This window comes from Necator americanus, chromosome III (assembly GCF_031761385.1).
Source record: "Necator americanus strain Aroian chromosome III, whole genome shotgun sequence".
Lineage (NCBI taxonomy): Eukaryota > Metazoa > Nematoda > Chromadorea > Rhabditida > Ancylostomatidae > Necator > Necator americanus.
Genome location: NC_087373.1, coordinates 38,327,121 through 38,340,879, shown reverse-complemented (window position 1 = coordinate 38,340,879; position 13,759 = coordinate 38,327,121). Strand labels below are relative to the sequence as shown.

Genomic DNA, 13,759 nt, shown 5'->3' with positions numbered 1-13,759 from the left:
TCATCGCTCCGAGGTTTATAAATTTATAAATTGGTGCCAGACTCGTCTGAGAGGATAAAAACACTGAGATAACTCATCGGCAACCCCCACCAGGTCAATTTATACGTTCAAGGCTAGTTACACATTCGTTAACCTCAAACGATTCTGAATTGAAGTGAACGTGGGGGCGCATCCCAAGCGGATTGATTAACGCCAGACGCTTTATCCTTTATCATTTATTTATTTATTTATTTATTTATTTGGGCGTATTTTATGTGAAAAAATTGAAGTGATCAAAGAAGTAGGTCACGTTCTACTAACTCCTACACTCTAACGATCTTAAGGCAGTTCTACACATTTTTTTTCGGATTTCCTCCCGGTCCCTCGGTCTTGGTACCCGTGAAAATCTCCTCCTGAATTCCTGTACTCCCACTTCCACTTTGTCGTTGATGAGCTGCTGTGCACACGGCCGACGGCCGATGGCAGTGGCGAACGCAATTAGTGTGGCCGGGCGCTCTTCGTTGGTTGCCGTCGTCGTCGTTTGCTGCCAATTCGTGCATTATTTCTTCGAGGTGAAGAAGATTTGCACGACGCCACTTTGCATAATGGAATAAGCGCCAAAATTCACGGAAGTGAAGGACATTCCAGAGAGGAGAAATTGTGAATCATTCCCTACACAACTATGAGTTATTCCGGAGCACATAGATGATAGAATATCCTCATCAAAATTATAAATTTCATTGGGGAGATGATTAATACGGTAGTAACGATGGCAAAATTGATATAATTCACCTTTTTTGGGTGATAATTTCACATTTTTGAGAGTTATTTCTCCTAAATTAATTTACTATTTTATTTTTTAAGAGTTAGTTTTAAGATTTTAGGTTATTTATTTTGAATTTATCTGTTATTTTTATTTTTAAGGGTTATTTTTTAGACTTGGAGGCATAGGAGGTTAGGGAATGGTTCTCACCGCTTGAACTAACCTATGTGAAATTTGGCTCGCGTCCAAACCAACTCCCATTCCCCACGGAGGAAAAGGAGGTGTTGAAAGCCGGAATGAAAACGTTTCATCACATTTTTTTCATACATTTTCATCGTCTTAAGCCATTCCGTTTGTTCCTGTTTCTGAAAAAGCTGGAACCACGAGAAATTCCTAATTTTTCATTCTGATGGTTTCAGACTAATGTTTTTTTAAACTAGTTTTTTTTTTTAATTGTAACTGAAAGCATGAACGAAGCCATTTACTCTTAAAAAAAAAGCTTTTCTGGATTAGTACACCTTTACAGTACCACCAAAACGCCATTACTTTCTTGATTTTCTCTACCGAGAAAATCGAGCTGATTATTATTATGATTTGAAATCCCGCAAATCTATTCTGGTTCCTTCGCCAATGCATAACTTACGTATTGATTGATCATTTTTTGTCAGAGGGTAGTCCGATGAACATGAGATTTGTACGTAGTTGACTGGAATTCATGAAATATTGACGGTATGGCTGGACATTTTTGTGTATTATTATTATTATTATTATCATTATTACTATTATTTTGATTATTATTATTATTAAATTACATCGTTAAAACCGGAGGCGATTTATGGAAGGAGGTGCAGAAATCGCTAACCGTTTGTTTTTTTGTTCGTTCGTGTCTCCCAGCACTGTAAATCGATGTAGGAACTACGATTAAAAAAAAAACAAAAACAAAAAATCGATACCATCAAAAAAAAATTCTCTTAACCATTTTTAAGGTCCTTTCTAAGAATATGAAGCATATCGATACGATGCGCAATGATTGGGACCCTTAAATCATTCAGATGTCGTGATTATCGATGAGATCAAGGCGGAAAATTCTTTGTTTTCTGTACTTGAACCGATCTTCTTCTTAAAATTTTTGGAGGAAAAAATCTTGAGGAAGAAAATCTCCAAGAATGAAAAAAAACCTTTGAAAAATTTCGAGGAACGAAAAAAAAACTTTCTGTAGAGAAGATTCACTTCTTTTCTCGTTGCATTATTGTAGAATTCTAGAAATCCCCTTCTAAACAAGCAACTCTTCCTCTTCACTCAGTCCCTCAATTTTCGGCTTTTGTGTTCGTTCGTCGTTCAATGTTGACTGTATGAATAGGGCAGCAATGTCTCTTTGTGTGTGTATGTGTGTGAATGCGGTTAAAGTTGGCAAACATACGGATTACCAATGGAGCATGACGTTCACGAATTCTCTGACAGTATAATCTCATCTTATAGAAATAATGTGATGTAGTAGTCTGTAACAATCCAGGATATGCTACGTATTTAACGAAATAATTGGAATTTTAATAATTTTAGTGATCAATAATTCAATAACAATTCGGTAGTTGGTACGGTATTGACTACTTTAGCTCGGTTTTAATGAACTGTTAAATACAGAAATAATAAAGTGATAAAAAGTTATTAATTAAAAAAATAAATAATACATTAAAGAATTAAATTAAATTAAAGATTATCACTTTATTTATGTTTTCTCGTTGGCATAACAAGAAAACATAAATAAAGTGATAATCTTAAGACTAATAAGACTGATAAATAAGCAATTAATAATAAATAATTGGCAGATATAAATTAATAATGAATTATCTAGTTTTAATCAATAATTAAGAGGAATTAAAATGAGAACCTCGAAAAACTGCGCTTAGACGCAATATCCAGCCAGGCCACCATTCTTATAGGGCCTTTATTGATTCGGATGAATTGTTGTACGTGGTACTGTAAGTAGTTTCGTTAAAAAAAATTCATTTCCGTGAAATGAGAAAAAAAACCGCTGAGAAATACGAATCAGACAAAACATTAGACTTCGACTTGTCGCACATCATGAGAAATTCACGTGATCTATCCATTTCCGTTCTTATTGAAAGTTTATAGTTAGCGAAATGAACAGATCAAAATCTAAATGTTTCCGAAATTGTCCTCGGTCCCCACGGAGACGAGGCCGCTCGGATTTCCATTCCACCCCAATCCACATCACCACAATCAGTGAAAATATTAGAGAAACCTTAGAAGTACCGCAAAAAAACAGCCCTTAACGGTTTCAGGGAGAATCGTGGCAGGACCGGTAGGGATTCGTGCGAATTCTAACTTCGTAGTCCCACTACTTTTCCCTTCTAACATTTATATATCGTCACAAATGTATTGGTACTATCACTAGTTATCATTAATACCGTAACCACAGAAATTTCCGTGCGGGACCACTCCGCATGCTGGAAATCTCATCATTTTCGGGAATCGCACCGAAAAATCGTCCCTTCCTCCGCTCCCTCGTCTTGACATTCTCATATCGTCACGTCTATATGCTCTTCATATGTTGACATATGTGTGTTTGAGGTCAACCGGTGTTGTTTGTTTAGGAAGCAGTAGAAGTGTAAATATGACTTGGAGAATGAATAGAACAGCTCGCAGCTCACCTCCTCGGTTCCTCGACTCGCGCAACTCGCTCTCGTCGAGTTGTTTGCGAAGCTCTCGACGCGAGTTTTTTTTCCACATCGGAAGTATCGCAACGCGCGATGTGCGACTTTTTCTTCCCTACAAGGCGACAAAATGACAATGACAAGTTTTTGTAGCGTATACGTTTTTTTGCTAATATTTGTAGCTGGTCGTGTAACTGTAATCGTGTCTGAATACACTGTGTTGCGGTGCTGTTGTACCAGTCGCCACCGGTTCATTACGCACTTTTGCAGACATCCGGGCGCCGACTGGAAGGCTGTTGGTGCTGAGTGTTTCTTTACGCGATGCGATGCGAACGACGAGAAAATGTTGTTTGAGGAGTGAAAGGAGGAGGAAATGAAAGAGGAAAACACTAAGAAAATATGTAAACAGTGCAATGGAAACGGAAATTGAAATCCAACGGATTCGCAAATGGGCAAGTCGTGTCGACGCGGATTCCCCGCCAATCCATCCGAAAATGATCGATTTTTCGATGTTGATAGCGATCCCGCTCATATTCGATTATAGATCAAATTCTTTTTGATCATCGCAGCCTAGATCGGGCGAGAAAACGAGGCCTGATGAATTTCTGCATATGATGTGGAAAGGGACCTTATCCAGACGCTTCTTTTTTTCGTTGGATTATTTTTGTGATTCACTTTACGTAGGATTTAGTCCAGATGGGACCTTCAGCTTTTTTCTTTTCCTATCTTTTCCTGTCTATACAACTTCGTCCGCAATGTTCGGTATGTTCCCGCCTTTAATGAACGGTCCCTCCGCGTTTTGTTCTTTCTTTTCAGGTCGATAACTATCCTGTGTGGACTGATATGTTATCAGGATGGGAAACTCATCCGAGGTCATTTTATCATCCAGAGAGAAAGAGAAGGAAAAGAAGGAACAAAGAAGGAGTGAAAGAAAGAAAAGAGTCAGGAACTTCCGCGGTTGCCCTCCTTTTTTGAATCACGCTCAATCCTTTATTTTTGTTTTGTTTTTTTTTTGTCACGTCAAGTGTTCCATTCTGTTCAAAAGATGACCGCAAAATTTTAACTCATTGATGAAAGTACAACCGGCACACGGTCGTATGCACCTAAACGTATAGAGAATACGTAATCACGTACTTACAGTCCTATTGATGCAAAACGTACAAAAAAAAACAAGAAACTAGGGAAGAGAAGAAAGAGAAGAAAGAGAAAAGAGAGAAGAAAAGATGAAGAACTACAGCAAACAAGGATATGGGACAGCCTACGCAAGATTTTTGACATTGAACGGGCCGCAGGGGATCATATGCTGGAGATCAAAAATAGCACTCTGATACCGTATTCCATAAAAACGATCAGGCGCACGATCATCGTCAATGTATTTAAACACTAATATGAACATATTAATGGCGTTAAAGTCGCAAAAATCCTCAATAGAACATTCAGGATTTCACAAATAGTCCGAAAAGGGACTGTTTTATTTTCGGCACTAATTTGGGACGTGTTCTAGTATTTTATAAAATTTTTCACAAAAAAAGAGAAAAGGAATGAAATGAAATAAAACAAAAATAAATAACTGAATAAAAAATCAGTAAAAAAGAGTGAATTTTGAACGGTAACGCGGCGATGCACTATAGTTCCAGATTTTCTTTCCAGCGGCAGCGAATATATCAAGCAGATAAATAAATCTTTAAATGTAAAAGTGTCAAATAAATCATACTCTCTGGATTTTAGTAGTCGCATCAGAACTGCGTACAAACTTGTGCAATTTGCGTAGTTCAAGAATCATGGAATTTCGACGAGCAAAACAATTTCTTGGCAAATCCTAAGAGTGGAGAAGAGATTGACCAGAACTTTAAATTTGTGCATTTTCGCTTAGTTTAAGAATCATGTAATTTTAGCGATCAATATAGATCAATTCTATGTACTTTTAATAAGTAAAAGACAGAACTTTTATGTGCCCATTATATCCTTGTCATTCCACGTTACAAAACTCGTAGTGTGTGCAGCTGGGTCCCATCGTTTTTAAGGAAGTTTTCTCGAAACATCCTATAAATTCACAAATTCATTCACAATTCCTTCAAATTCAATTCCTATTCACAAGCAGCGGAAAGGAGGAGAAAAGCAGCAGAAAATCAGCATCACAGCAGGAATTTACGTCAATGGCATCGCCTGTAATAAATAAACAACGATTATTTGTTCCTTCTTACATTTTACTCACCTATCTTCCAGGTGTTCTTAGTAATTCTTCTTCTTCTTCTTCCTAGCGTTTGTCCCGCGTTGTTGCAGGGTCCGCTTTTCTGCTTCTTGTCTTCCATTTGGTTCTATCCATTGCATCAGCCGTACACAAACGTGCATCTATCATATCCAGCTTCACACGGTCTAACCAGCGAATCTTTGGCCTCCCGCGCGGCCTCACTCCTGAAACGTCGAGCTTCAGAGCGGTTTTGGCAACAGAATCTTCCTCCCGCCGCAATACGTGACCAAACCATCTCAGTCGCGCCTCCTTCATCTTCTCAGTTATCGGGACGACACCGAAGATGGAGCGCACAGTGTCGTTGGATACTTTCTCTTTTAGCGTTACACCTATCGTCCACCTCAACATCCGCATCTCCATAGCGTGCAGCACTCTTTCCAAGGCTTTCGTTGTCGGCCAGCACTCGCATCCGTAAAGGGCAACAGGACGCACAACCGTCCTGTAGATCTTCGACTTCAGTCGAACAGGGACTTTCTTGTCGCACAGTACCCCTGTTGCCATTTTCCATTTCATCCATGCAGCATTAACACGTGCTCGACCTTCTTGATCAATGTCGCCTGTGGAAGTCACTTTGGATCCAAGGTACTTGAAGCAGTTCACCTTGTTTAATTCGGTGCCATCAACACGAATTGAACCATCCTCTATCCTTGGTCCGCACTCCATGTACTCAGTTTTTGATGTGTTGAGGCGCAATCCATATTGCTGCAGCTGATCCTTCCAAGACTGCACTTGTTTCTGAAGATCATCTCGAGACTCCGACGCGAGCATGACATCGTCGGCAAAGAGTAGAGTCCACGGATGCTGCTTCTGGATTTCCTTCGTTATCGTGTCCATGCACAGTATGAACAGCAGAGGTGAGAGGGATGAACCCTGATGAACCCCTACTCGTACAGGGAATGGCCTGCTTGTTCCAACAGCACATCGTACAACGCTGGTAGGCTTCGCATAAAGCAGCTTCGTCCACCTCACATATTCTTCTGGTACTCTATGCGACCTCATGGACATCCATAACAGCTCATGTGGGACACGGTCGAAAGCTTTCTCGAGATCGAGAAAAGCAAGATGCACACTGCGGTTCTTCTCTCGATGTTTCTCCAGGAGGATTCGGACAGCATGGATAGCATCTATAGTGCTGCAGTCCTTCACAAAACCGCACTGGTTGAGTGAAACGCTAACAATTTTCCTCAGACGAGCTTCCAGGACACGCTCAAAAACCTTCATCGTATGGCAGAGCAGTCGTATAGGCCTGTACGAGGTGCAGTCAGCAATGTCTCCTTTCCCTTTCCAGACAGGCACGGTCACGGAAGTTTGCCAAACGTCTGGAGTCCGTCCTTCTGCAACGATCTTGTTAAATAGAGTTGCGAGCCACATGGACCCTCGATCTCCTAGCAGCTTCCAGATATCAACAGGTATGTCATCAGGACCGGTTGCCTTGTTCGACTTCATTTTTGCGAGGGCAGCACTGACTTCGACGGCAGTAATTGGTAGAACAGGACCCTCGACGCTGGGAACGGTTGGGATGGGAGGATGACAGAACTCTTCGTTACACAAGTGATTGTAGTACTCTCGCCACCTCTCCAGGATCTGACCAGAGCGGCGCAGAACGGCTCCATCAGCTCCCTTAACGATCTTGGTGTGCTCCATATCCAACGTTGAGCGATGACGTGCTCTGACTAAACGATACACTGCCCTCTCGCCTTCTCTGGTATCAAGCATGTCGTACACAGCCTTGTAGCGGTCCGACTTCGCCTTGGAGACTGCCTTCTTAGCCTCCCTCTTCGCCGCTAGGTAAGCACCCCGATCTTCAGGCTGACGCGTCCTCCACCAGAGCTTATACTTGGACTTCTTCTCACGAATTGCCGCCTGAACTTCCTCGTTCCAAAACCACGTAGCCTTTTGTACCTTTGGCTTACCTAGAGTCGTCTTTCCCAGAGTGTTTTCCGCGGTCAAACGTATAACGCTGGAAGTAGACAACCACATTTCCTCCACACTACGAGTAGGGTGGGGAAGTGTAGATGGAGCCACGGACGCGAAAAATACCTCCTTTCGATCCTTCAGATTCCACCATTTGATGCGCTGTGTTTCAGTCCTTGGATGTCTCTTCCTTGGACGGGAGATTTTCAAGTCCATAACGAGCAGATGGTGTTGGGCAGCGACATGGTCTGTAGGGATGACTTTTGAATCCTGCAGAAGTCGGCGATCTCGTCGGCGTAACATCCAGAAATCTATTTGTGTTTCACGACCGCCGCTGGTGTACGTGATCAAATGCGATTTTCTTTTCCGATACTGCGTGTTAGCAATGATCAAGTCACTTGCAACAGCATACTCCAGGATTCGCAACCCGTCGTCGTTACGAGCTCCATAGCCGTATCCACCATGACAACTCTCGAATCCGTCTTTCCGGGAACCGACATGTCCGTTGAAGTCTCCTCCGATTAAAAGTACTTCTTCGCTTTCCAGGGATTGGACGTACTGCTCCAGATCTTCCCAAAAGCACGCCTTCTCTTCTTCACTACAGCCCATCTGTGGCGCATAAGCAGAGACGACTCGCAATTCCACTTCTCCTGTATCTACTTTTACAGCCATCAAGCGATCCGATAGTCGATCCACCGCTGTGACGCTATTTCTAAACGACTCGTTCAATATGATACCAACGCCGTTGCGATTTGATGTGCCGTGGTAGATCAGCTTGTAGCCATCGCCTAATTCCCTTGCCTTGGAGCCTTTCCAGCGAGTCTCCTGTACACAACATATGTCAACACGGCGTTTTCTGAGACTGTCTGCCAGTTCACGACTTCTTCCAGTAAGCGTCCCAACGTTAAGTGTTGCCAAGCGCACTGGATGTTGCTGGCGATGAGCGGACTAACTTCTTTGGCCGGCTTCGTCCTCTAGCCGGTAGCCCTCGCATATTTGCCACATTGCCCGGGCGAGGACAATGCGCGTCGCTTCTGGGGTACGCCCTAGCTTCTGAAGAACACATAGTAGACATTAGCAGTATGACGCGACGGGGGTGTTGTCCTCGGTCGGCTTGTCGCACTAGCAAGCTAGCAGCCTGGCACCGGAATCGTCGTACTACCTCCTCACTTAGCTAGCCTGTAGCCTTGGCCCAAGGACCGGGCTACTAGCCGGACACCTTTGTGGCATGGTTGAACCTGCCGAGACGAAGTCTCGCCACCATAGCTGCCCGACGGCCAGGGCCACCGCTGCGCCGCTTTGAGGCGTGAGGTAGGATTTGCAGCAGGTGTTCTTAGTAATTGATCGTTTTTATTCTACTATTATATTATTTTTTTTTTTTTACTTTATCCTATTATTATATTATTTTTATCCTATTTATTTTGTCGAATCGGACTCCGCTCCCTGTACTGTGGGCCAGCGGGGGAGATTGATTCAAAAAATAAGAAATAAATAGATAATTTATCATTAAAAATCGTCTAGGGAGAGGCAAAACTAACCATCATTATAATTATGACTTTTATTGTTGTTTTTATGATTCCACTCTCTGAACTAAGCATCCATAATCCATAAAAATGGCTATGTTAGCAAAACCTCGAAGTCTTCTGGATGAGACACTCATAAATTATAGATGTCTAAGGGCGTCAACCCTCTGGAAAAAGGGACACATACGTAAGTCAGCTGACCTTAACTGCATTTCAGTTAAAATATAGATTTTTTCAAGGATTTTTTAGGCTGAGAACAGGTCTGCTACTCTACAGAAGAGTTCTGTTCTTTCAAATTTATTTGTTTACTTGTTTACATCCCTTAAGTTTCCGGAAATATGTTGAGGAAACAGTAAAAGTTTTCATGAGATCTATCCTTAGAGCATATTTTTTCTATAAAAATGGACAAATAGATGAAAAAATAAATAAATAGGCCTAAAAATTTTATTTAAGGGATTTTAAAGAAATAAGTAGGGCTAAAAATGAAAAAAAAAATTAAAAAAAAAACAAATGAGCAATAATGAGCAAACAAATATATGAAATAAAAATGATAATAAATGATAATAAAGCGATTTGAAAAATATTTCTTCAGAAATCACTCCACAAATCCCTTGTTGATGTGAATGATTTTAGAACAGTCCAGAAAATTCTCGGTTTTATCCGAAGCAAGTACCAGTTCCATACGAATGCAGGAGAAATTAATGATTTCTACTGAACGCTCCGCCCACCACACGAACATCTATTTAAACTTTTCGATTTCATGGCTCGAGATGCAACATTTCGTCAACGTTCGACATTCAAGTGGCATACAGATAGGGGAAAGTGAGATTGTGGGCGGAGCCAGTGTCATACAACGGTGATTAAGCACCCGGATTGTGTGGTGGTTTTTTTTAACGGATTCCCGGCAAAAAAAGCCATAAAATAATTGGATCATTCCGGAAGATTACAGTAATCGAGGTCCGGTCATTTATGTGACTTCACCGCAGCTTAGAGGGAGAGTGATTTCACTGGAAAAGCAAAACTCTTCCAGAAATTTCTAAAGACGAGCTAATCGATGGATCTGGGAACTAATGAGGTTGCGTGGGATTCGCATTCAGGATTTGTAGAAACTACGTAAAAACTCTAAAAACTCCAATTGCTTCAATTGAAGAGAGAAAATTGAGGGAAATTTTTTTTTCATAGGAATCACAGCAAACAACCATCAGGACCGTCGCACCCGTCGCATTTTGGGTTCACAGCGTCGCTTGCTCACGAGCGAAAAAAATAATGATTGATTGATTTAATTGATTACCATGATGGATTTCTGTCGAACACCGTCAATTATGTGCGGAAATACAATCCTAATGATTTAATCGAAAAAATACATAGATAGAAAAATTAGCAAATGAAAGAGAGAATGAATGAATGAATGAATGAATGGAGAATTAAACGAATAAAAAGTGAAATAAAACAATATAAAATTTTGTAAGGACTTAAAATATAAAAAAAAACATTCTAAAAAAATAATCAGTCAAAAATAATCAATAATAATAGCTAAAAAAAAGCGAAGGTATAGTAGTATAAAAATAGTGTTAATAATAATAATGTAATAAAATAATATAGTATATTAATATTTTCATATAATAAATAAACTGAAGCAAAATAAATATGTAATTCAATAGGAATTGATGTAATTATTGAAAATATAAGCGGTTAATAAAATTGAAAAGAAAAAAGAAAAATAGAGTCATCTTTAGGAAGATCTTTAATGTAATAAATATAATGAATAAAATAAAATATAATTAATAAATACGAAGCAATAAAAATTAATGTGTCTATTTAAATTATAATTAGTTAATAAAATTTAAGAACTTGTATAAGAAAAAGAGAAAAGGAAATTTTTCCGGAAGGTACCTAGTATAAAATAAAAAAATAAAATAAAGTAAAATAAAATAAAAGAAAATAGATATGAATTAATAAGAATTAATCAAATTATCAAAAATGTGAGAATTTAGTAGTAATTAAGGTAACAGTAGTAAATTTAGAGATTTGAGAAAGGAAAATGGGGAATTTTTTCTCGGGAAGATCCCTAGTATAAATTCATAAATAAAATAAAATAAAATAAATATGAGTTAATAAGAATTGATCAAATTATGAGAAAAAATGTGAGAATTTAGTAGTAATTAAGGTAAACAGTAGTAAATTTAGAGATTTGAGGAAGGAAAATGGGGAATTTTTTCGCCTGAAGATCCTTTACGCTGTTAATCATTCCAGACCCGGCGTGTTTGTCTGAAATACGCCGTGATTCATCGTTAATTTCAGGTGCAAGAGCGTTTCGTCCGTCCGACTCAGCGCACTCAAACAGTCTTGTTTACTACTGGCCGCTTGCCTTTCCCCCTCTCTGCTTTCCCATTCCCTGTATGTGTGCATTTCATGGATTTTTGTGCCCACAAAAATTTCCCTTTTGTCCAAGTCGTTGAGCAGCACGTGCTGTCTCCATAGCAATATTCACCGAGTACAGATTATCGTCGGTTTCGGGAATCTTCCGGGTGACGTCATCGTCATTGCCGTCATCGTCGTCATCGTCGGGAAGTGCATCGACGTTATTTCGACAACAATTTGTTTGACACTAACTGCTGCTGCTGCTGCTGCTGATGCCTCCTTTCACATGACAATAACCGGCCGCCACCGCCACCGCCGATGCCATCACCATGCCCACAGCCGACGAGGTTCCCCCCACTCCATATGTTTGCCCAGTAGTCGACGACGATGGACTGCCGTGACTCGATTTGCTGACTGGCACTTATAATGGTTTTTTTTACATTTCTCGGATCTTCTTCGTATATTCCTTCCTGAAGTCTCGAAAGAAAAAACGACACGACCCTCTAATACTATCGACAAGTTGCAATCTCTATGTCAGGATTCGAGAAAAGTCGAACTTTCGCACTTCTGGAAGAGCCTCTAATATTTCTTTAATGAAATTCCATATTTTCTTTCCATTGTTTATTATATTTATATTTGTTTTTTTCATATATTTAGTACTCTCCAAATTAAGTTTATCATTGGACTAAAATCAATGAATCTATTTAAATTCTTGAATTTAGTTCGGACTCGAATCAAATTTTAATGGAAGGACTTAAACCGCGAACTTTTTAAGCATTTTATTTTTATATTTTAAAACTATTTTATTTTTTAACTAGACTTTCTAAGCTATTTAATCAATGTTTCAAGCTATTCTATTTTTTTTCAAAATTTTCATTTGATTTATTTGATTTGCTTAACTTTTTTTAGAGCTAAACTATTTAAGTGTTCAGTACTTATACAAATTGCCAAGCAGATCGTCGGTTAACATAAATCTTGAATATTTTTTGAAGTATTTTTATTCTATCTTTTAAATAATGTTTTCAATAAAAATTTTAAATTTTAACTTTTATATTTTATTATTTTTATAAATAAAGTTCGAAGAAGAAAACCTGTTGCGTAGAAGAAATCTTCTTGGTTCAATAGTTTTCTGCAGGTGTTACAAATTTTGCAGTACAGTTTTCGTGGAATTTTAGTACACTACGATTTCACAGTGCAATTTTTTTGCACAATTTTTCTACGCAGCAATTTTTTTCACACATTATAATTTCACATTTTTTCAGAAGAATTCAAGAACAACCTGAAAAAGTGGTTAGAGCTAGTTACACCATTATTTGGTTCCTCTATTTTTCGGAACGTCTTTTTCTTTCTTTCCACTTTCCTTTCTTCTACACATACATGAGGTAAACAAATCACTTCTGGAAAAACGTCCAGAAGAGTCCATCGCTGCGTCTGAGAACGCCTTTAATAGCTCGAAAAAGTGCTGGCAGAAAATCCCCGGGGATTATGTGAAAGCATTGAGTTCATTACTGCCGAGCGGTGACTACGGGCCAGAAATCAAAGGTGACTGGCCTCTTTTCTTCGCAAAGGTCCCGAAGGGAAACTTTCAGCGAGCTCTCTGGCTTCGTCTTACGCACATATTTCAAGGACTGGTTATGAGTGGGGCTGTAAACACGGAGGTAATCTGTTGCTGTGTTTTTCATTTGCTTGTCCTGGAAAAATAGGAAAAAGAAACTCAGGGAATAAATAGCCAGGGAACTTCATAGTTGCAGGGAAAGCTGAAGGAAATCTCCGGATGGTTTTTTTTCCGGGGAGTGAGTGAGTGTTTTTCTGCTCCTTGTCATCCACTCACTTTTTCACCATTGTTGCTAGATGATTGGGGGAATTGTTGTCCTTGTGCATCGTAAACGATCCCTGGAATGACGATGGGTCGCTGGATTGGCGATGGGGCGAGTTTTTCTACCGGATTCCCATTGTTTCGAGCGGTTACTGAGCTAGAAACATGGTCGGTGGTGGATCGTTTGCACTATCTAGAAGGTTCTGAGTACGATCCACGGGGAATTCTATGAGTTTTCAGCTTTTTTGCACATCGTGTTCGTGGTGTTTATAGTTATCCTTTAAAGTGCGCTTCTTGCGCATCGACGCTTCGCAGTTGTTACGTCCCTTGCGTTGCGGCTACGTTGAACTAACAGCATGAAGCAATTAGTGGTTTATAATGATGCTATCTTTTGTAATAACCCAGGAACGAGCCGAAATTTCATGCCGGTCGCTTCGATTCGCATTTGATCTGTAGCACCATTTGATCTACCCCTAC

General features: G+C 39.7%; 2 protein-coding genes across 2 annotated transcripts; both read right to left on the bottom strand.

Moving 5' to 3' along the window:
• Positions 1-5,674: 5,674 nt before the first annotated feature.
• RB195_012270 (uncharacterized protein) lies at positions 5,675-8,846 on the bottom strand (the record flags this gene model as incomplete). Its single annotated transcript, XM_064194048.1, has 2 exons — positions 5,675-8,515; positions 8,802-8,846. 2 exons carry the CDS (start codon positions 8,844-8,846, stop codon positions 5,675-5,677), a joined length of 2,886 nt encoding a protein of 961 aa, XP_064051631.1.
• RB195_012269 (uncharacterized protein) lies at positions 5,675-11,791 on the bottom strand (the record flags this gene model as incomplete). The annotated part of the gene is made up of 2 exons (XM_064194047.1): positions 5,675-8,505; positions 11,719-11,791. 2 exons carry the CDS (start codon positions 11,789-11,791, stop codon positions 5,675-5,677), a joined length of 2,904 nt encoding a protein of 967 aa, XP_064051630.1.
• Positions 11,792-13,759: the final 1,968 nt, after the last annotated feature.